Source organism: Aquarana catesbeiana, linkage group LG03, assembly GCF_042186555.1.
Source record: "Aquarana catesbeiana isolate 2022-GZ linkage group LG03, ASM4218655v1, whole genome shotgun sequence".
NCBI lineage: Eukaryota > Metazoa > Chordata > Amphibia > Anura > Ranidae > Aquarana > Aquarana catesbeiana.
In genome coordinates this window covers 472435315-472460308 of record NC_133326.1, presented here as the reverse complement: position 1 = coordinate 472460308, position 24994 = coordinate 472435315, and the positions used below count along the sequence as shown (strand labels likewise).

The 24994-nt window shown below is 42.5% G+C and overlaps 1 protein-coding gene across 2 annotated transcripts in view; it reads left to right on the top strand.

Moving 5' to 3' along the window:
- Nucleotides 1-18441, top strand: part of LOC141132489 (protein diaphanous homolog 1-like) — a 281186-nt gene extending 262745 nt beyond the window's left edge. For both annotated transcript variants that reach the window (XM_073620954.1, XM_073620953.1), the window contains one exon: nucleotides 18162-18441. In XM_073620954.1, the coding sequence (XP_073477055.1) occupies nucleotides 18162-18281 (120 nt within the window). In that variant the 3' untranslated portion in view covers nucleotides 18282-18441. The remainder of the gene's footprint in view (nucleotides 1-18161) is intronic.
- Nucleotides 18442-24994: the final 6553 nt, after the last annotated feature.

The following is a 24994-nucleotide window of genomic DNA, read 5'->3' as shown; positions in this document are numbered from 1 at the left end:
TTCAAAAACAAATGGGAGCTGAAAAATACTCACCGTGCCTCTTAGCAAATACCTTGGGGTGTCTACTTTCCAAAATGGGGTCGTTTTGGGGGGGGGTTGTGCTATCTGGACATTTCAGGGTCTCCGTAACTGATAGGTAGTGAGGAGTAAAATCACAATTTTACGCCTTTAGAAAACCTGAAGGCATGCTTGGTTTTTGGGGTCCTGTACATGGCTAGGCTGCCAAAAGGTCTCATGTGGTATCCCCATACTCAGGAGGAGCAGCAGAATGTATTTTGGGGTGTAATTCCACATATAACCATGCCATGTTTGCACAATATATAATTTAGTGATAACTTTGTGTAAAAACAAATTGCAATTTTCCCGAAGCTTGTGGCAAATAATAAAATAATCCATGGACTCAACATGCCTCTCAGCAAATAGCTTGGGGTGTCTACATTCCAAAAATGGGTAATTTGGGCATGGGGGTTTGAACTGTCCTGGCATTTTATGCACAACATTAGAAGCTTATGTCACACATCACCCACTCTTCTAACCACTTAAAGACAAAGCATTTTCTGACACTTTATGTTTACATATAAAAAAAATTTTCGCCGGAAAATTACGTTGAACCCCCAAACATTATATATTTATAAAGGCCCTACAGAATAAAATGATGGGTGTTGCAATTTTTTTTTCACACAGTATTTGCGCAGCGATTTTTCAAACGCATTTAAAAAAAAAAAAAAACACTTTTTTTGCCCAAATGTTTGATGGGATAAGATCATCTTTTTTTTATTTCAAGTACATGGATACCAAACACGACATGCTTTAAAATTGCAGTGGCAACAAACTACATATATGTTTAAAAGCCTTTAAAATCCTTTACAGGTTACCACTTTAGATTTACAGAGGAGGTCTACTGCTAAAATTACTGCCCTCGATATGACTTTTGCGGTGATATCCCCATGCATGGTGCAATTGCTGTTTACTTATGACACCAGACCAGTGTGATAAAATGCTTTCCCAATTTACCAATGGCGCTGTTTATATCCAGCGAAAGTCATGAAATGCTAGTAGCTTCCGGTTTCTTTGGCCTATTGGAGCTATTCTGGTCTCCAATCAGCTCTATAGTCAGCTGACGGAACCACCGACTGCATTCATGGGTTCCCTGTTGGAACAGGAGAGCCAGAGAAAACCATGAAAGATGGTGGGGGGGGTGGTGCGCCCTCCCACTCCTTGTAAAAGCAGTCTAGAGGCTAAGTAGCTGCTAGGATTGCTTTTACATGAAAGCCGACCGCTGGCTGAAAAGAATGATACCAAGATGATACCTAAACCTGCAGGCATTATTCTAGTATAACCACTCAAAGTCCAGCAACATACCAGTACATTGCTGGTCCTTGTTGGGCATATATTGTAATGTTTTTTTTTTTCATGCAGCCTGTGGGCTGAACGAAAAAAAGAGATTGATCGGTGGGTGTGCCCACCATTAGAATACCGCCCTTCATCCACCCCCTATCAATGATGGGCATACATGCACCATTTTTTTTTTTTTTTTGTAACTGGTGGTAAAATCATCTCCTACAGCGCTGGAGTCACTGATTTATGTATTGTGAGAGCAAACGCTGTTGCTGTCGAGATAAATTAATCAGTGCTGCAGCCTAATGGTGTACCTGAAAAGCAAATAATGGTAACGATAAAACATTAACTCAATAAAACAACTTGATTTTTTTAACGCAATCTGTGCCTAAAAAAATATAAGCCAAAGCATGGGGGCAATCTGTCCCTAATGTTAGGAGCAAATCACTCCTCCACCCCTGCCCCCATGCTTCGGCATATATGCTCTTCTTTTTTTTTTTTTAACTGTGGTGGTGAAATCATCTACAGCGCTGGAGTCACGGCTTTACGTATCGTGGGAGCAAACGCTGTTGCTGTCAGAATAAATAAACCCGTGCTGCAGCTGAATGGCTTACCTGCTAAGCAAATGATGGTTAACAATAAAACAAAATTAACATTACAATATAAGACATACCATACCTGCAAAGCAAATACAATAAAACATAGTAAAAATTAAACATTAGGGTGACGAGTGTCCTTCACGCTATTAATAATGTGTAGCAAATAAATAGGCTAATTGCAGCAAAATCTAAAGTGTTCACAGCAACACAAATATAAAGAAAACTAAAAAGCAAAATGATTTCGCGCAATAGTCTAATTACCTGAGGAGAACTCCTCTAGGTATGATGTTGTGAAAACAATCATAACAGGAATACTAAAGTGCAATGAGTGCATAAAAAAATATAACAGAGGAGTAATCATAAACTCATGACTGGTATAAGTTAAATAAATGATCACAAATAGTATAAAGTGTCTGGTGAATAATACCAAAGAAATAGTGGTAGATAATGCACCAATAACAGTGAAAAAGTGCAATATAGGGTTAATAGTCCAAAAATAAGATAGATGGACAAGCTAGGTCCACATGGTATGTTTGACTGTGCTAAAAAGTCACGGACGTGGAATATGAGGTTAATCCAATAGGTGGCTTCTTAATGGTAAAATAAAGTGGTGTTGCCCATATAAAACTCTATACAATTTGCTGGATGTAGTCTCCCAGAACTCTCACCTTAAAGCTGATTAATCATTGCATCTGTGAGTTCGGGTTTGTAGGTGTTGCCACTGTTGTATGTAGTCAGTGAGGTTGGTTGTAGATTTCTCCTTAAAGATTCTCTGCCGAAGTTCCTACAAGGCTCCGGTATTACCACCACAGTGGTAAGGGGAAGGAAAAGGAGAAAAAAGGGGGGCTCCACTAGTGTAGTATATTAAAACAGTAAAGGGATATTCATTGAGTATCTACAATGGACTCTTACATTGTAACAAAGGGTTAAAAGCAAATGGAATAAGGCAGTGATAGTGTGGCGTTCTCAGCGCCCTCTCACTTTTCCTCCTGTGTACATCTCGCTCTGGCCACTCCCTACGCGTTACGACAACGTCACGTTTCTTCATCTGGGGAACTGGATTGGTTGTACTATTCTTCAGTGTAGCTCTCAGCAAATGGTTTAATGGTACCTGTTTGCTTTGCTCAGTTTGTGGCTGCCCTGGCGTGGTGGCCAGGCACTATAGCATTGTGTAGTCCTGGGGGCAACCGGGTACCTGTAGGTCTGCTTGTCTTATGGGAAAGGGGGCCGCTATTGGTGAAGAACACAGAAGCTAGCTATAGTGTCTGACCATCTGCGTTTAGGGTAAGCGTGACAGGGTACAAAAATATTTCCAGTTATGTTACCGTTCTAAAATACAGTAACAAGAGGGAGGACAATAGAGAGAGAAGAAAAATAAACTATTTTTGGCTTTTTTTTTTTTTTTTGTGTGTTTTTGTTTTTTTGCACTTTTATATAAACTGTAAACGTTCCAGATTAGGGTCTCTCAGAATGTGATGGCCATCTCATCTTTCGAGACCCTGTGTAAGTGTGCCTAGGACTGTCCAATGCTGTGCCCTACGCTAATACTCCACTAGTGTGCGGTAGTGTTTGAAACAGTCACCGATGCAGAGACCAGGTTGGTCGGGACAGGAAGGACAATAAAAGCGAGTGTCACTCCTAAATCTGTTTTCTGCAGACACGACATCTTTTTTGGGGATTTCTTTGGGTAAGGGTACCAGGGAGGACATATGGAAAATGCCTCTCATGCAGCCCGCTCACTGCATTTGCATTGGGAAGGTGGACCACAGCACCGTCTGGAAACAGAAGGGCTGAAGGGCATTTAAAGAATAAATATAGAGACACTTTTTTGTACCAGCATCTGGCCTTACCAGGAATTGGGTACGGCGCCAACAACTGGTCGTTGAGGTCCACCCCTTCCATGTTAAGGTTGTATTTGTGGACAGAGAGGGGTTTCTCCACAACACTAGTTGTCGTAGGAATTTGGACAGTCGTATCTGCATGAAGGGAGGAGAGAATGAAAACATTCCGTGAATCCCTCCACTTCACTGCTAACAAATTATTACATTTCAAGCATGCTCTCTCCACCCGTCTGTTGTGATTCTACAAGCTGTTGGGGGAAGCCCCGGCGATTTAGATCGCATGGTGCCACATGCGCCAATTCCACAATCAAATAAAAAAGGTGACTAAAGTGGCACACTTGTGTAATAATTGTCCACGTACAAGTGGTACCCCTTTCCGAATAAAGGTGACGCCAAGTCCCACACAATCTTACCAGAGCTCCCTATGTTGTCTGGGCAGTTCTCCAGCTCCACGTAACTGTCTTTTCCCTCGTAAACCATAAAACTATATGTATAGCCTGTTGCCCTGTCACGGAGCTTATACATCTTGACCCTGTATCTGGCACACTTGCTGGGAAGATACTGTTTGATAGACAACTTGATCAGGAAAAAACAAGGCTGCAAACTGTTGGTTGAAGTGCTTTACGAGGGGCCGAATTTTGTGGAGCCGATCGTATCCAGGGTCACCCCGAGGATGACAGAGTTCATTGTCATTGAAATGCATTAACCGCAAGATCTGCTCATCGTGTCCTGGTCATGGAGGCAGAGAACACAGGCATATGGTGAATTGGGTCAGTGGACCAATATGACCGCAACTCACTTTTTTAAAACTATGCCCATGAGGAGGGATAGGCCCAGGAAGGTCTTAAATTCGGAGACCGTAATAGGTCTAAAATCTCTGGCAAGGGCCAACTGGGGATTAGCGGCAATGAATTGAACAGCATACAAATTGCTTTGGTCCACAACAAATCTATAGAGATCTTCCATGAAAAACAGTGAATAAAAATCAAGTGACGTAAAATCAACTGTTTCCATGTTGGCCAGTGAATGGGGGAAGTACGGGTGCTACAGAAGTGGTGGGCTCCCAATTTGGATTGGCAAATGCAGCAGGAAGGGCCCTATGGGCTAGACGGGCCTGTATTTGTCTTCTTGGAGGCAGCGTGACACTACTTGTGCTAGCCACCTCACCAGCTTGAACTGCACTTATGGGACTCGCCACGTCACCACGTGATACTGCAGTGCTGAATGTATGACCAGGATGTACTAGGCCGCTGGTGCTTGCCAGTTCACCAGAAGGATGAGCAGCACTAGTACTGGCTCTCTGCTCCATATGAGAGCCCTGCGGTTCTTGCACCTCAACAGCAGCAGCAGAACCGGGTCGGGTACGCCTGACCTTAGCAGGGACCACTACTCCATCGTCGGAGCTATCTGTCAGGGTGCCGCTGCTGTCTACTGGTTCGTATTCTGAGCCAAAATCGAACAGATGGGTGACTTCCTCTTCACTCTCATCTGTCAAGCTCAGAAACGTGTAGGCCTCTTCACTACTGTACCTTCAATTGGACATTTTGGCCTCTAATTTTACTGGTACACTAGTGGGACTCACAGGAAAAAAGAGCACCTGACTGTCAGCGACTGCTTCAAATGCTACCAAAAAAACTGTAGCGTTCGCAGGGATCAGGCCTGACTCTGCGAACGCTGCAATTTTATGTGTTTAGTGTTTTGTAAGTGGCAGTGATCGATTGATACTGCACTTGGGTGGGCTGGGCTGGGTGGAAGGGGCTAAACGCAGGTGTTATCAGGTATCTGGGCTGATCCCGCTAACGCTGCGTTTTTGGGAACCCTAAACTATTGGGGACGCTCTGATCATATCAAAGCTATCGATCTGTTCAGACACTGTACTACTAAGGGAGGTGTATCGTACATGGGTGTTAGCGCTACTGGCACTAATCTGACGCTGCCTGCCTGACGCAGACTTTGACGCTAAAACCTAACTGATATCACCCACTGGGTGATCAGGGGGTTAAACCTTTATTTAGGTAATATACGGCGGGTAACCTGACGGTATGAAAAAAAATAACGAATTAACCAGCGTCAACCGTGACACTGATACGGTGATCACTGGTGACGGAGTGATCAAGGGGTTAAACCTTTATTAGGGGGGTTTAGGGGGGTCCCTAGATCTATCTGGGCCTACTACCAAATACCCTAACACTGATTATTGTCACAAATGACACCAGTAGAGAGATCAAAGAAAAATATGAACACTGCACTGGGTGACACAGTGACAGGGAGTGAAGGGGTTAACGGGGGGGGGCTATCGGGTGGTGACAAGTGTGCCTATGTGTACTGTTTCAATGTAGTGTTGGTGCAACTTACTCTGAGATGTTTTCTCTCCTCTCTCTGGAACGAAAAGAGTTCCACGAGGGAGGATGACATCACTTCCCCTGCCTGTGTTTACACTTACACAGGCAGGGAAAGGATTTTATTCACCAGAACCGATCACCAGGTCATAAATCATTGGCCTTGGCCTGGAGACTGATCAGTTCTGAATTTAATCCGATTGTCCCGGCCGCCTAGACGGCCACGCGCCCGACGTAAAGTAACACTGCTTCGCCGAGCCGAGCCAACCTGCTGCAGTACAACTGCAGCGGCTGGTCCGGAACTGAGTTGCAACATTTAAGATGATTCTCTTATGATTACCAGTTATACCAAGAAAGACCTCTTTCTTGTTTGTGGGGCGTGGCCTTTCTTGGATGGCTTTTGGTTTAACTGCAGTCTCATGACTCCACAACCAATAGTATAACCTTAAGTACTTAACATCCTCTAACCCAGAGGTATGCAACCTTTGAGAGGTGGAGATTTACCTGAACAATATGAGAGAGTTTAAAGTTCATCAGGATGTGGCATGCTTTTATTTATTTATTTATTTTTAAAGAAATTATCTAGCAAGCCTAACTAAATGATAATTTAATATTAGAAAAATATAATAAAACAATTGTTGCTGTAAAAATAAATGTAGCCTACCTTAAAAGTGCACAGTGTTAGTCAGTAGACCAGTGGGCACTATCAGTAGGACAGTGGATGGTCTGTGGACCGTGTCAGTAGTTTTTTATTTTTATTAATTTGTTTTTATTCTTTTTTACAATTCTTTTTTAATAGCCCTGTTTGGAGGGCTTTGGGGAAATATCAGGGGTCTTGACAGACTCCTGATGTCTTACTTTTGAGACTGTGTCCTCAATCTTCATCTTTGCAGCCTCCGCTGAACAGAATGAACACACTATGTTCATGCAGAAAAGGAGGGGACTGGTAAATTGCATATTTACCGACCCTTTACCCCGTTCTCCACCCTAAAATAATCCCTGCAGCAGTTGGGGGGGGGGGGGGGGGGGGGGGGGTGGTGTCCGAGCAGCAGAAAGAAAGGGAACCTGGACAGCGGGGGTGGCATCCACTGTAGTTTGGTAGGGCTTCAGTTTACCCTGCTCCCCAGACTCCGTAATAGTGCTTAGCTAAAGAAAATTCAGGAAAATTATTTCTTTTTCACCAGAAACTCTGGTTTTGATAACTAGACAGCGTATCAGTGATTTTCACTTCAGGAACCTAAAGTAGCTCAGTACTCAGTAAAAAGCTACTGGGGCTCAACTATTTGCAATCCAGTCAGGGACTCTGCTTGCACCCCCTTCGGGACCAAATGAATGAAATTGAACATCTGTGACTGCAGAGTTTTCAGCCTGGTATGACCTGCTGTGCTTGTGCTGCCAAAGGTAACACCCAGCCTTGGCAGTATTTCTTTATTGACCTTGTCATAATCCAAAGCATCTACAGACTTTAAATCATAGCAGGCTTTTTGCAACCCATCCATTTGCAAAGGGGCCACCAGTCCTACTTACTGCATTTTAGGCCAGCCTTCCCTCTCAGAGTTTTTTTAAATGTCACCATAAGTGCCTCAGGGTCATCATCAGCTGCCATCTTGAAGATGAAGCAACCAATATGAATAGTTGAGGAGTTGTCAGAATCACCTGCGGCTTTTTAAGGAAACCTTCGTGTAAGCAGCTGGTACCACCTCTGTGTCTTCTAGTCCATGGCTGCAGCACCTGCCAATTTTTCAAACGGTTCTTGGGTTTGTTCTTGTACAGCACTTATTTGCTGTTTGTGCAGTGCCCACATTTACTCCTGCAGAGCATTTATCACTGCTGTCTCTGTCCTGCTTCTGTTACACAGCAAATATGTCCTGCTGTGTAACGGTTTTACCAATTCCTCCATTTTCTGTCACTTCAGTTACTGTCCTTTAAATAGCAGATTGTATTATAAAGGCCTGAAGTTCTTTACCATACATTATCTAGGGCAGTGTTTCTCAACTCCAGTCCTCAAGGCGCACCAACAGGTCATGTTTTCAGGATTTCCCTCAGATGAAATGGCTGTGGAAATTACTAAGGCAGTGAAAACTGATCAAATCACCTGTGAAAAATAGTGGAAATCCTGAAAACATGACCTGTTGGTGTGCCTTGAGGACTGGAGTTGAGAAACACTGATCTAGGGTAAGGTAGCAGGGTGTAATGTTTCCTGGGATGAGCAGGTTTTTGGACACTGATGCCAGCCCAGTAATGTCTTGGTAAAACAGTGGTGCATTTGTTTGTGCTGCTTACAAGTGTGTAATACAGGTGTGTGCCGTACAATGCTCCAATGCAAATAAATGAAACTTCAAAACAAATTCTAGCTATCTCTCAGCTCTAGGTACACATCAGCAATCCTAATTAATAGGCTCCTCAAGCCTGATGCTTGTCAGCTTTGATACACATAGCTTTACAAAAGAAACACACACCTTGCTGTAAGGCACTAATTCGCACAGCCATTTGCCATGCTTTGAATCCCAGCTGTGAATAATGCCTAAACAAGACCTTAGACTAAAGTCTGTGTGAGATGTAAACCTCAATCTAGATCTCTCTAGGGTCTCTGCTAGCTAAAATATATACAGTATGTAAAGTACACGTGTGTGTGTATATACACAGTGCATTCATAAAATATTCAGACCCCCTTCACTTTTTTCAATTTTGCGATGTTGCAGCCTGATGCAGTTGTTTAAAATTATTTTTTCCTCATTAGTATATGCTCAATACCGCATAATGACAAAGTGAAAATAGAATTTTAGATATGTTTGCAACACCAATTTAGCTCCGGTCCCTTCCATTCCTCTGGATCGTTGCTGAGCTGTTTCTACACCTTGATTCGAGTCCACCTTTGGTAAATTATATTCATTGGACATGATTTGGAAAAGTATATACCTCTCTATAAAATGCCTCACAGCTGATAATGCATACTGTATCAGAGCAAAATCAATGAGGTAAAAGGAACTGTCTGCAGAGTTCAGACAGGATTAAGGCTACTAAAAAAAAAAAGGCTGCTGGGCTGAGCACAGTGGCCTCCATAACTCGCATTAGGAAAAAGTTTGACACAACCGGGACTCTTCCATGAGCTGGTTGCCCAGCCAGATTGAGCAGTCAGGGGAGAAGGTCCTTTGTAAGAGAGGTGACCAATAACCTGACGGCCACTCTGTCTGAGCTCCAGAGATCCTGTGTGGAGATGGGACAAAGATTTAGAAGGACCATCATTACAGCCCTCCACCCATCTGGGCTTTATGAGAAAGTGGCTAGACAGAAGCCTCTCCTCAGTGCAAAACACACGAAAGTCTGCTTGGAGTTTGCAAAAAAGCACCTGAAGGTCTCTGACTGTGAGGCACAAGATTCTCTGGTCTGATGAAACTAAGATTGAACTGTTTGGCCTCAATTCTAAGTGTTATGCCTGGAGGAAACCAGGCACCGCTTTTCATCTGCCCATTACCATCTCAAGAGTGAAGCATGGTGGTGGCAGCATCATGCTGTGTATTGGGAAATCAGCAGGGACTGGGAGACTGGTCAGGGTGGGGGAAAGCTAAATAAAGCGAAGTATCATGCGCAGGACCTCAGACTGGGCCGAAGTTTAACCTTCCAATATGACAACGATCCTAAGCACACAGCCAAGACAACTATGTGAAGACAAATTATATACCTCGAATTGGGATTTTTGAGGCAATGTAATGATAGAAAAATTGTTAAATTAAATTAAAAAGAATTTTATTGGTACAAAAACGAATAGAATATACATAGACGTACACATCAATCTATTTTTTGGAAATATTGAATAATTATAAAAACATCAGATACATGAATACATATGATGCACCCTACTGCTAATTACAAGTACCACCCCAAATTGGTGCGATGGCGTCCTGTTAGCAGATTTCCAACGCGTTTCAACTTTTATTGTTAATGGTGAAGTCTTCCTCAGGGAGGGACTGCATCACATTCTAAAATTTCAAACAACAGCATGATTACTAATATATATATATGGATGTATATCACCTATATCTAAAACAATCTCATTTTAACAAAAAAGTGGTATATGCGACTTACATTAAGGCATGTAGCTGTGAAAATCGCTTTTCCAGTGCTGGCAGGGGTCCTAACACCCAATTGTTAGTACTGCTCAAGTATCCTCTACGGGGCGGCCTGGTATATTTAAAGCAACCAATATTTGGCAGCCATACTGGTTAAAAAACTGAAAAACATAAGTAATGTTTTAAATCAGAAAGATATAAAAAGGAGGATACTTCAAAGATAAATCAAATATGAGGGTGATGGTGGCATGTGGGAAAACAGATTTCCCAGAGCCACCATAGAGCAGAAAGATCCAATACCTTGAATTGGTTGTATGGGGTGTAGAGTTCCAAGTAGCAGAGAGCTCAGGTCCTGGAGTACCTCTCTGTAGCAGAGCCAGTTGTGGAATGCTGCCTTTGGCCGTCCCTGGCGTCCTAATATATGGGGTGTGGGCGTGGTAAAGTGACCTTATTCTAGGTGGAGTCTCTAGTTCATTGGTGATACAGTGGAGAAGGCACGGCTTCAATTAGCAGCCGTCACTGTTGAAAGACACCTTTCTGCAGTGTGTTGGAGGGAAGCATCCACAAGCTTCCCTGTTGTCAGGGCAATGGACGCTTAACCTCCTCCCTTGCTGTCTCCTCCCCTTCCGCGACGCAAAGCTGTCATGCTTCCCTGTATCCCATAGAGTGTGGGCGCGGGCTGAGGCGGGGAGATCACACAGTGATCACACAGGGATGATGGCAATGACACAGCCAACTCTCTGAGTCATACATTTGTGTAGACAACTATGTGAATGTCCTAGAGTGGCCCGGCCAAAGCCCTGACTTGAACCCTATTGAACATCTTTGGAGAGACCTGAAAAGGGCTGTCTGCCCATAGTCCCCATCCAACCTGACTGAGCTTGAGAGGACTTGCAAAGAAGAATGGCAGACAATTCCTCAGTCCAGGTGTGTAAAGCTTGTCACGTCACACCCCAAAAGACTCAAGGCTGTAGTTGCTGCCAAAGGTCTTCAATAAAGTACTAAGTTAAGCGCTTGCCGACTAGCCGCCGTCATTATACTGCGGCAGGTCGGCATGATCCCGCAAGCCGTTGTAGCTATACATCGGCTGCTTTAAGCAGGATAGCACAAAAATAAAAACCGAAGAGACGATCAAATACCACCAAAAGAAAGCTCTATTTGTGGGAAAAAAAGGACGTCAATTTTGATTGGGTGCAGCATCGCATGACCGCGCAGTTGTCAGTTAAAGCGAGACCGTGCCGAATCACAACAAATGTCCCGTTCATTCATAGCCAAATCTTCCGGGGCTGAAGTGGTTATTAAAGGGTCTGAATACTTGGAGTTCCAGCCTGTGGGGGAAAAAAAAAGACCGCAGCAACAAATACTGTAGCTGCTGACTTTTAATATTAAGAACACTTACCTGTCCAGGGAGCCCGCAATATCAGCACCCCAAGCCGATCCGTCCATGGGCTCCGGGTGCAGGCGCCTGCATCTTCACTAAGGGAAGCCGGAAGTGAAGCCTTGTGGCTTCACAGCCTGTTTCCTACGGCACATGTGCGAGTCACGCTGCACTTTCTGAGTGGTCCCGCTGTCTTCTTGGACCTGTGTGTCTCCCAGAAGGCAGCGAGGGAGGGGGTGGGGTTGGGGGGAGGAAGAGGGGCCAGAAGTTGCGTATATTGCCGCACAACGATGCAGAGATCCTACATGGATGTGGGATCAGGTGCCTGGTTATGACAGGTACACTTCCCCCCAGAAAGGTGCCAAATGTGGCAGCAGAGGAGGGGAGGAGCCTCTCCTTTTGAGTGGAGCTCCGCTTTAAGTACGTTTTTGATATTTTTAGTAAATTCAGACCTTCCCAAAATGTTGTTTTCACTTTGTCATTATGGGATACTGAGTGTAGATTAAGGATTGGGAATGCTGTGTGTGTGCGTATATGTATGGTTGAATTGTTTGTTTTTCGCATCATTAGTGTGCCAGCTGCGACACACAATTTTTGCCGCAACTAAAAGTGCCCGATCGATCAAACATGCATTTTTATTTATTTATTATACACACACAGGGATATATATATATATATATATTCCTATGTATGTATATATATATGTATATCAATAACTGTGTGTGTGTGTGTGTGTGTGTATATATATATATATATATATATATATATATATTATATTTATTAAACCTTCTGGTGGAAACTTCCCCTGCAGCCCTCTAATACCCTAAGCCCCTGCGATGTGTATGAGAGCGTCATGTCTCTCTATGCATTGGCTAACAGAGCATGAGAAGAGGGTGGGGCCGAGCCGAGCCACACTCTGTGGGTAAATGCACACCCAGGGTGCCATCCTCCATAGCAAAAGGCTTGCTATCAGTGACACTCGGCAAGCCAGGACCCCAGGCAGCGAACCCAAAAAAAAGAGGATCAGGGCTGCTCTGTGCAAAACCATTGCACAGAGCAGGTAAGTATAACATGTTTAAAAAAAAAAAAAAATCCTTTAGAATAGTGCTGCAACTAACGATTATTTTCATAATCGATTAGTTGACCGATTATTGTTTTGATCGGATAATAACCTTTAAAAACTGTGGCATATAATTTAGTTAATATAGTTACATAGTAAGGTTGAATAAAGACACCAGTCCATCCAGTTCAACCTGAGTGAGTGTGGGTGTGTGTCTACAGTTGTCCCTATCCCTGTACATTGTGTCTCAATAAGATGCTCATCTATTTTATTATTATTTATTTAACCACTTAAGGAACAGCCTCGTTTTGTATTTTAGGTGTTTACATGTTTAAAACAGTTTTTTTTGCGAGAAAATTACTTAGAACCCCCAAACATTATATATGTTTTTTCTTCTAACACCCTAGAGAATAAAATGGCGGTCGTTGTAATACTTTTTTTTGCACCGTATTTGCGCAGCGGTCTTAAAATCGCACTTTTTTTGGATGAAATTAACTTTTTTGAATAAAAAAATAAGACAACAGTAAAGTTAGCCCAATTTTTTTTATATTGTGAAATATAATGTTACGCCAAGTAAATTGATACCCAACATGTCACACTTGAAAATTGCGCCCGCTCGTGGAATGGCGTCAAACTTTTACCCTCAAAAATCTCCATAGGCGACGTTTAAAAAATTCTACAGGTTGCATATTTTGCGGTACAGAGGAGGTCTAGGGCTAGAATTATTGCTCTCGCTCTACCGGTCGCGGCGATACCTCACATGTGTGGTTTGACAACCGATTTCATATGCGGGCGCTACTCGCGTATGCTTTCGCTTCTGCGCCCAAGCTCGTCAGGACGGGGTGTTTTAAATTTTTTTTTATTTTTATTATTTATTTTACAATATTTTATTTATTTTTACACGGTTTAAAAAAAAAAATGGTGTCACTTTTATTCCTATTACAAGGAATGTAAACATCCCTAATAGAAAAAAGCATGACAGGACCTCTTAAATATGAGTTCTGGGGTCAAAAAGACCTCAGATCTCATATTTACACTAAAATACAATAAAAAAAATTTTAAAAAATGACATTTAAAAAAATGACATTTGAAAAAATGTGCCTTTTTAAGAGGGGTGGACGGAAGTGACGTTTGACGTCGCTTCCGCCCAGCAGTGTTATGGAGACGAGTGGGCGCCATCTTAGCCTCACTCGTCTCCAGGCAGAGAACGGAGACAGATGCGATCGCCTCCGCCGCTACAACGGCTCCGGTAAGTGGCGGAGGGCACCGGATCGCGGCGGGAGGGGGGGGCGCCTCTCCCGCCACCGATAAAAGTGATCTCGCGACGAATCCGCTGCAGGGACCACTTTTATCTGAAAGCCGGCCGCCGCACGAAAACGGGGATACCGGGGTTATGGCAGCTAGCTGCTGCCATAACGATATCACCGTTCAAAATTTGGACGTACATCGTCGTGCGGCGGTCGGTAAGTGGTTAAGGTACCCATATAACGCTGTCAATTTACGCAGCACTCCACACATACATCGAACACTCACATCTGTCCCTACCCTCAAGGAGCCCACAATCCCAAGGTCCCCAACTCACATTCATATACTAGGGCCAATTTTTGGACAGAAGCCAATTAACCTACCAGCATGTCTTTGGAGTTTGTGTTTTGAAGTATGTAAAGTTTAAAAAACAAAAAGGGCAATTTTTTCTTAAATATCTCTATGCAGTGGTAAATTATAAATAACCAACTATATGGTTAGGGAGAAACATCTCTAATCCACTCTGAGAATAACAGACAGAAGAGATATAATGTATATACTATTAGAGGTTAAATCTGGGAAATAACATCAGACTCGGACTGTAAACAGTGAAAGTAATAATAAATATTATTTATATCATATAAATATATTAATAAATACACCCAGAAGTAGGCTATATGGGCATTTTTATCTTGGAGTCAGACATGAATCTATATGAAGGGTGAAAGGGAGATATAAATCTTTTATAATAAAGTAGTACTAAAAGCTAAGACCTTTTTTTTTTTTTTTTTTTTTTTTTTTTTTTATGGACATGATCATTTTAAATGTAATGCACAATACTGGTAAAAGTTTACTTTAAATGTAATTGTAATGCCTTCTTTTACCTCCAGTCAATCAGCCTCTGCCTTCTCTGGGTTCAGATGCTGATCTTCCCTGCACGCAGTCTATAATCCCCTTCCCGCCGAGCGTACGCAGATGTGCGTACTTGGCTTTCGGGGGTTTTGTAGAGCGGGCGATCGGCTTTCCAAGTATAACAAGCGATGCGACTAAAAGCCGCTCGGCTGTTATACCGGAGGAGTGGGAGGGGACCCGCCGCTCTTACCCTGCCTCCCGATCCACCGGGAGGCGCGGTCACCAATCCACCGCCTCCGGCGGTTACTGACAGTCTGGAACGAAGCCGTGAGTGGCTTCGTTCCAGCCTCCTAATTGTAAACGCGGAAGCGACGTCATGACGTCACTTCCCGTTTACTCAGCTGCCGGTGGCACCGGTTTTAAAAAAATATACAATATTCAGAATCGCCGAAAACGTGAAGTGCAAAGAGTACCTGTCACCACCTATTACTGTCGCAAGGGATGTTTACATTCCTTGTGACCGCAATAAAAGTGATCAAAACCTTCTTTTTTTTTTTTTTTTTAACACAATTTATAAATATACAAATAAATAAGAAAAAAAACTTTATTTTTAAAGCGCCCCTGTCCTCGCGAGCTCGCGCATATGGAAGTCGCGCCTGCATATGTAAACGGTGTTCAAATCACACATGTAAGGTATCGCCGCAATCGTCACAGTGAGAGCAATAATTCTAGCACTAGACCTCCTCTGTAACTCTAACCTGGTAACCGTAAAGAAAATTTAAAGCGTCGCCTATGGAGATTTTTAGGTACCGTAGTTTGTCGCCATTCCACAAGTGCGTGCAATTATAAAGCGTGACATGTTTGGTATCTATTTACTCGGCGTAACATCATCTTTCACATTCTACTAAAAAATTGTGCTAACTTTACTGTTTGGTTTTTTTTTTTAAATTCATGAAAGTGTCCCTTTTCCCAAAAAGTTGCGTTTAAAACACTGCTGCACAAATACCATGTGATAAAAAAATATTGCAACAATCACCATTTTTATTATCTAGATCATCTGCTAAAAAAAATATATATAATGTTTGGGGGTTCTAAGTAATTTTCTAGCAAAAAATACGGATTTTAACTTGTAAACACCAAATGTCAAAAATAGGCTTAGTCATGAAAGGGTTAAAGTGATTTTTTTAAAAAAACAAACATGTTATACTTACCTGCTCTGTGTAATGGTTTTGCACAGAGCACCCATGATTCTCCTCTTCTGGCTCCTCCTGCCTTCAGAGTGCCCCAATAGCAAGATAAGAAAAACTTCTGCCTTTAGAGCCACTCACTTCCTGCCCAGGACTACATGTCCCATGAGGCATTGCTCCTCACACATTCACAAGTTCTCAGGCACTTGCTGACATTTATTGATGATCCGCCGAGCTGTATGTGTGCTGCACTGTATTTCCTTATATGTAAAGAAATAATGCATTCTGTATGCAGGCCAACTAATCGGCTGGCCGATTAATCGATTATGAAAATAATTGACAACTATTTTCATAATCAATTAGTTGTTTTCGGCCCTACTTTAGAATCACTAACTGTTTATAGATACTAGAAACCTAATATTAATATAGGTAATAGAAGATTGCTTGTTATGTGACTGGGCTGTCCAATCAGTGTGTTCACTAAAATGGTATACAGAGAACACTCAGAAGAACACAGCAGGTTATACACTGCAGGAATTTTTAGATTGAATAAAAAAATGCATGCATAGTGTGGTGTCCTGCAGACAGCGCTAGCTGCTCTTCATTGCAAATTGTCCCTCCCTATTTCACAAGTCCCTTTTGGCAAAAACAAAGCCCTACTAAAACTGCTTTATATAGTAGCCACTGTTCCTTTGCTAATAAAGTGAAAATGCAGTTTGGCATCCCCTGTATCCCTTTAGAAAGGTTACATTTTTGCAAGATTTTGCAATAAAACGGACAATCAACATATATTGCAGCAGCGATAAATGAAAAAGCCCTAAGATTTATGCATAATTTTATTTATTTAAATTACACAATTTAAGAATATAGCTTCTGCAGGTGAAAAATGCATAAGACATGTGTAAATCAAGAAACTTGATGTCCTTTTCCAGCCTCTGTCTTGTCTAGGATACTAATGAAGAGCGCACATCTACGCAGTCAGTCTCTGTCATGAAGTTAAGCATTAAAAAAAAAGTAATTTTCAACCCTCCAGTTTAAATCCTATTACTACCCATTTTGGGTAAAAATATTTTTTAAAGTGTTTTGGCAAGATACAAATAAAAAAAAAATTTTAAAAACGTTTGCTCTGGCAAGTGTGCTATTAACTTCCTGACAACACTACCGCTGCTGCACTGAAATTCCAAGATGTGTTGTCTTTAGAAATAAAATTAAAAAATTGGAAAATGTGCATGTATTGCAGAGTTGTACTGCTTTTTTATTTTTTTATTTTGCCAAAACATATACATTAAATTGGTCCTTGAACAAAGGCTGTGATCTCAAATAAGCTGTGATTTCAAGTTCCAATTGGGGGTACCAGCACTAACGGCTGAAACTGGAGAGGGAAGGGGAGCATTTTCTGGAGTCTCTCATTAACAGTTTTGAAAATATTGTGTTTTATGAACTAGAATTGGGGTCTCCAAACTTTCTTAACACGGGGCCAGTTTACTGTCCTTCAGACTTTAGGGGGGCTAAACTGTGCCCATTGGGAGAAAACAGTGCAGTGTCAGTGGGAGAAATGGTGTCCCTTCATTGGTGTGGGTAGGAGGACTAGTGCCCCACCCTTGGTGTCAGTGGGAGGACTAGTGCCCCGCCGTTGGTGTCAGTGGGAGGACTAGTGCCCCGCCGTTGGTGTCAGTGGGAGGACTAGTGCCCCGCCGTTGGTGCCAGTGGGAGGACTAGTGCCCCGCCGTTGGTGTCAGTGGGAGGACTAGTGCCCCGCCGTTGGTGCCAGTGGGAGGACTAGTGCCCCACCGTTGGTGCCAGTGGGAAGACTAGTGCCCCACCATTGGCTGTTAGTGGGAGGAATAATGTTAGTATCAGTGGGAGGAAAAGTGCCACAAGGATGAGACTAGCTGCAAGGCTAAGTAAAAGATGGTACTAATAAGCAGTAGCCTTAAAAAAAAAAAAAAAAAAAAGTTTATTTGCTGGAGTTCCTCTTTAAAAAATGTAACCACCTCGTTTTTCCTTTTTTTTTTCTAAGCCCAGCAAAGATGCAACGTCCTAGAACTAAAATCTCCACATATTCCCATACTCCCCAATCCATAATGTACTCTTTTTTTTTTTTTTTTTTTTTTTTTTTTTTTTTTTTCTTTCATCCAGAAAGCAGCGCTTCACCAGTCATTCACATGGCAAAGTTCTAAAATGAAAACAGATTTTGTAGTCTGCACTTGTTCCTTCAAAGTAATACATAATTGCTTTTTTTTCTTCTTCAGATTACTCCCAAAGAACTCTCAGAGAAATCTTTCTGGACACAAGCAAAAGAAGACAGGTTTGAAAAAGATGAGCTGTTTGCAAAGATTACCCTCACCTTCTCTTCACAGAAGTGTGAGTGATCTGAGGTTTTTTTTTTTTTTTTGTGTGTTTTTTTTAATTCTTTGAGGCTGCCATTGGCTGCCATTTCACAGAGAAGTAACAAGCTAAACTTGTGTCCTCTTCGTTCACTTCTGTTACCAGACCATTTATTTAAAGAGAATCGGTCACATCTGAGATAATTAAAAAATCTGAATATTCTGAGTATGACGGTTTACTTATGAAAGATGCATATTTGCACACATATTTAGCTAAAACCTGATTTATAAGAATGGGCCAAGAATCAGCGTTAAAAGGACACCTGACCTACTGTTTTCAGCAACTGAGCCTTGTAATTATATTCTAGGGCTCTTTCACATGGACGATCCGTATGTCCGTTTTTCATCCTTCCGTTTTCGGATGAAAAACGGACATACATGTATCCCTATGGAATAGCGGATGTCAGCGGATGAACGTCCGCTGACATCCGACCCGCTCCGATCCGAAAAAGTGTAACGGAGGAAAACCCTACTTTTCCATCCGTGATCGGATCGGGTGACGACGGACTCTACGGTCCGTCATCATCTGATCCCCCATAGGGGAGAGCGGCGCTCTGACAGGTCCGTCGCTGCACAGTGTGCAGTGACGGACCTGTCATCTTCCTGCTCAGCGGGGATCGGCGGAGCGATCCCCGCTGAGTAAGCGGGTGTTCACGGGGTGGATCATCACTGATTCGCCCCGTGTGAAAGAGCCCTTAGCTGTTTTTTTTCCTTTTCTCTTTGCTGGATTAAAAAAAAATGTGTAAAAACAGGAACTAAAAAGTGGCTGGTCACTGCTGAAATGGGGGCCAGTGAGAGCAGCTATAACGCAGTGGTAAACTGTGCATTTAACACTGAATACAACTGAATCAAATGTAGAAATGCAATTGCTCTATAAAAGAGCTTGGAATGGTTAGTAGGACAGGAAAATGTAAGCACTGTTTTTATTTTTATTTTTTACATTTTCTTGGATGTTTTTGACTTTATAAATGCTTTTTAAGATTGGTTCTTAAGTGTTTGCAAGCGTTTTCCGGTATTTAGAAACTTTACCAAACCCTGTAGGGAGAAACAAGTCAGTTTTAAAGTGTTACTAGACCCAGGACCCTGCATTGATTATATCTGGTCTCCCACAGTACACAGAAATGCAATCATTTTAGTAAATATAAACTGCGAAATACCTTTTCTCATCAGCAGTTCGAGCAGTCTTGTGACTGCTTTCAGTGTCCAGCCAAGCAATGGTTAAAGTTTGTAGGAGGAGTTTTCTAACTGTCCTATGAGACTGCAAGACTCCTGACTTTCTGCCTGGACAGTGCTGATCAACCTTGTGCTGATCACATGCATCCTCCCAAGAAAAAAAAAAAAACCCTCTAGCAATACACACCAAAACTGAGCATGTGCAGCCTGACTCCATAGACTGTGTTATCGGGAAATTATGAGGGAACAGTGCAAGGAGGGGGGGGAATCAGAGAAGCCAGGATCAAACACCTTTTTTACACACTGCAGAGGATTAACCTCTTAGGTTCCACAGTGAGTATAACAAGCATGCTTTACTGCAAATACAGACAGATTTTACTGTAGTGGGTTTAGTAAGACTTTAAGTAATAAAGGGAATCCATCACAAAGCATATCCACTGTGTGTGTGTGTAGGCTTTCATGGCAACAGATTTATGCCCATAATAGACAAATGTCATGATCATCCCCTTCCCTTCGTGTACATGTAGATATGGGGTAGGGAATGCCCTGGCCACAGTTGATTAGGTGGCAGTGGGTGGGAGTGACCAGGTTTGGTCCAAACCCAAAAAACAAACCTGAGCTCACCCTTATTAGAGTAGAACTCCATTTTTACTGCAGCTGTCTTTTTTGCGCTCTTAAAATACTTTACGTGTGAGAACAGCAATGTCAAAATGTTAGCCCAGAACGTGTTTTTTTTTTTTTTTTCCTTCCTAATGCAAAATTTGAAAGTGTTTCCAAGAGCATGTGTCAAGGTTCGTCTGCTATTTTCTTCTTTCTGGCCCATTGATACATCTCTCCCCATTTATTTCCTATTGTATAAATCCACTGAAGGACAGCAGTAGGTTATATGTCCATTAGTATTTAATATCTGCTGTCTTCAGCTTTTAACATCAGTGATTCTTTTTAGCTCGCCTTAAGCTATTGATTAATGGAGCCTCTCATCTTTAATTTTGCTTCTACATTTTTGTTTAATAATTTCATGTTTTCTGTGGTCTGTTGTTGGAAACATTAATTATTGTTATTAGAGCAAGAGTTAACTGGTGCCCTCTAAATACTCCAAATACTTGTGTTGGCTGCATACTAAAAACCTGCGTTTACCCTTGATTGAGAGTTATTAGTTGTGGCCCAAGTTTATATGTCAAGGGCATATTCCCACTGAGGATACAACTGACTGATTTTAACCCTTTATGTAAAACTTTGAATTGCTAGCTAGAAAAAAAGTGTGCTATAGATTCTCAGTTGCTCTCCTTCAGTGAAACATTCTTTAACAAAGCATTGAATCAGGTTCTACTGTGATTTTATTTTTTCTCTTCTTGCATTACAATGTTGTCTCACTGTCATTACAAGGATTAAAAGTAGACTGTTCATGAATTTAAACATTTTTTTATTATTTTTCCCCTTCTCCTGCCTGTGGGTCGCTGTATGAAAATTTCCTGTGGCAATCACAGCTTCCAAACGTGAGTACTTGAGATTTCTGTGTGTTTCGCGCTGCAGATAAAGTGACCTTATTCCCATGGGGGAGGGGGAAGAGAGTGTTCTTGGTTTTAGACACAGAGAACGCTACCAAGGGCTGCACATCTATGCAGGATGAATACCTAATTCTTATGAGTGCGTTTTAAGATGCATGGTACTAAAATGTGTGCACTACTTCAGTAGGTTTATGTCACGATGAATCTGTTTTCTTGTAGGCAAGTATGGTGTTGAATAAGCAAATTAAAGGGACAGTAGGTATAAATGAAGTTACTCTAGCCATCAACAGACCATCATAAATTACATTTTAGAAGCTTGTTCTTTCTCCTGTTGCATTGCATCAAATTAATTGTATAATTAGCTCCATTAAATTTAAATTGAAACATTGTCTTTTTCCCACAGTCCATTGTAATCTGAAAAATGTTTGACATTGTGCTCATCTTTTCAAGAAGCATTTTGATTGATTTCATTTGTAGACTTTTGCTAGAATGTTTTGTAGGCAATACAGAGAATGTTATTTATTTCTCATTCATTTGAGGAATTGGAATTCAGATACTTTTAAGTTAATGGGACAGCCTACAGGAGGACTGAAAACTGGCAAACAAAAAATTGCCGGTCTAGTATTACCACTCCTACTCCCAGTATCTGTTTTTTTAGTGTCTTAGCTGCATGGATGTCTTTGCCCTGCTCTGCTGAGAAAAATCTAACCTTTTTTGGCTAGCAACTTTTTTTTTCACTTCATTCAAGATCCCTGCTTCATTGTTGCTGGGCTGGCCTCTATATGCAGCTTATCCACAGCCTTGCTTTGGAGGCAGCACCCAGACCCTGCTAAACTGGACATTGAGAAGCTAGCCTAGAATCCCACCTTCAGGCACTTGACTTAGCATTGTGACACTTTCCAGACTTGTGTATACTGGATATTTTAGCCACAGAGTGCTTTCAAGGTCCAGAGCCGTGGCATTGCTCACGAGCACGCTAACAAGCACTACTATATGTTAGGTGGTATTTGTACATTATTGATATTTTTTTCACTTAGTCTTGAAGGGACAGCATAACACATTTGTCAGGTTTATACAGTATGTTTTGATGTATTATTGTATTTGGTTACTAGTGAATGCTGCTGTCGGAAATTACCATTTGCTGATAAGTCTTTTCACTTTTAGAGTTTCCAGCAGTTGTGTTTTGTAAGTGTTATGAGGCCTTACTTCTTACACTGAGCACATTGCCATCTACTTTGCTGTGCAACATGTCTGATTCCACTCCCAAAGTACTTCCTTTGCTCTCTCTGGCTTTCCTGCTACCTCTTCTTTATCCGGGGTGGATTGTTGGGCCAAATAGTACTACTAAATGCTGGCCCTAACTGCAGGGGCCAGAAGTATGCTTAAGCGCCTTTTCCTGCAGAACCTTTATTGGTTTTGCCCATGAAACTAATGATCTCTGAGCTTTCAGCAACTGAGAACCCTGTCTGTCTGATGTAGTCTCTCATGTTCTTTATGGACAAGCCTGCACCTGAGGAGTCAGTCTTTTGCCATGGCTCCAAAACGTAAGCAGAGGGTCTCGGATTTTATTGATGCAGTCGCCACCACCCTAAAACTCAAGTTACACCCTGTAGCCTCTACTAGTGCTGTCTCCAGTCTAGGTTCCCTTCAGTTCAGTCTTCAAAGACTGCCACAGTGTTTCCAGTGCACCTGCTGTTTCCAGTTTTTTTAAATGGAGACATGGAAAAATCATTACAAGGTGTCTCTCACCCAAGAAACTGAGTCTTGTCCCTGTTTGAGGAATACACTGTTAAAAGTGGGCCACCCCTCTGTAGGTCCAGCAGTATCCTGTGTGAACAAAGTGTCTATTATCTCAGTGGCTGGAAGCCCTTTCTAGAACCATGTGCCAAATATATATGTACATTTATACCTGGTCGACCCCCCCCCCCCCCCCACAAGGTGGTGGGCTGCACTAACATGGTCTTAAAGGGGCATTGTTAAGTACCAGGAAGGTTTTACATATAGAGTGCAGAGTTCAGGCGTGATCCACGGACAGAATGCAGGGTTCAGGAGTGCGCTACGATCCGAGCTCATGAGCGCAGATCTCACTTGCCACTTTACAACAAAAAATACCCCCCCCCCCCCCCTTAAACCCAGCACTGAAGTCTCCTCCTGCCCCAAAATCCCCCGCCATCAGAGTACCAGAGAGTGAGTATGCTGCAGAAGAGTAGTGTCAACTTACCTCAGTAGGACAGTAGAGAGTGCGGGTTGCAGGGCAGGCAAAAGCTTAAGAAGGACCTGCTACCACCAGACTAGCGCAGCTGTGTACATACTCCACCTCCTCTTCTGCTGTCATAGGGATGTGCAGGGAGGGTTCTATGGAGCCTCTGGGAGCGAGATGTGCTGTCACTTATAAACAAATAAACCGAACTTCTGTATTTACAAGTGGCAGTCGTCAGCGGCAAGCACAGGGCCAGTACTGGAGGTGTTCCACCACATTGTGGCTGAGGAAAAAAAAGCCTTGTGTGTGTATATATACTAGGTATGTGTATGTATATATATATTTTTTTCATGGCTGCGATGGTGGTAATATTTATAATATTATTCCAGACAATAAAAGTGCTTAGTAATATTTGTGTGTCATCACAGTAGATATGGCGACTCAAATTGCACATGTCACATCACGCTGTCCCATGCCTACATGGAAGAGAATTTATTCAAAATAGTAGCAAGAAACTGCATGCACAATAGTGAGTGACCATATATGACTGCATCATGATTTACACACATGCTTTAGCAAAATTTATACTAAGCACCTACCATGCACTGATGTGCTCTTCCTCACTCCCTGCCACTGCACCAATGCATACTTTCTTACTAGGCTCCGCTGCATAGACAAGCACTCCTCCCCTTGTCCCCAATGCATCGACATGCACTTCGCCGCTCAACATTATTGCACCACTTTACACTTCCATTACTTCCTTCCTTCCCCTTCTTTGTTCACTAATACTGCATGTTGTGCCCTTTCCCCCTTGCTGCCACTGCATTATTGTGCATTTCCCCATTCACTGGTGGGCAAATAAAAACTGCACTGGCATGTGCTTAATCACTTACAGCCACTGCACAAACAGCACACTTTCTCTAGCAGTCACTGCACCAACTCACAATTACCCATTCACCACTTACTGCCACAGCACCGCTGCACACTTCCTCATTTGCCACTACTGCACCAACGCATACTTCCTAAATCCCCACCATTGCACAGACCGCACACTTTCCTCACTGCCTGCGACTGCACAGATGTGCATTTCCTTATGCGTCCTCACTGTACTGAGCCTATTTCCCCATTCACCTTTACTTACACTCACCATCACTGGACCGATGGACCCTCCCTCATCCCCCAGCACTAAATCAGTTTTGCATATCATCATTTGCAGCCACTACACTGCACCTACTCACTATTCCCCACTCGCTGCTATTGCATGAACGTTCACTTCACTCGCTGCAACTGCATTGCCGTGCACTTCCTCATTTGCTACCACTGCACCAACAGTGTACTTCCTCACTTGTGATCATTTAATCAATGCTCACTTGTTGCATCTGCACTGATTCTCTCTTCCCCATTTACTGCCTCTGCACTGCCAAACATTTCCCCAATCACCGCCACTGCACTGATGTGCGCCTCCTTCATCACCACTGTTGCACTGATGCATACTTCCTCACTCACCACTACTGCAGCCGCATGCACTGCCCCACCCACTGCCAGTTCACTTTTCCACTTGCCGCTGCTGCACCAACACACATTTTCTCATTCGCTGCCTCTGAGCCGACGCGCACTTTCTTACTTATCACTGTTGCACCAACATTCACTTTGCATTCTCTTTTCAATGACTAGGCACACACACATACATACATATATATGCGTTTCCTTTTTAAAAGGGGTCTTATTCAGGATATCTGATTTGGGGAGGTGCTTTGTAGTTTTATTTATTTTCCTATAAAAAAATATAACCAGATAATTTAAGTCTGTGTCATGCT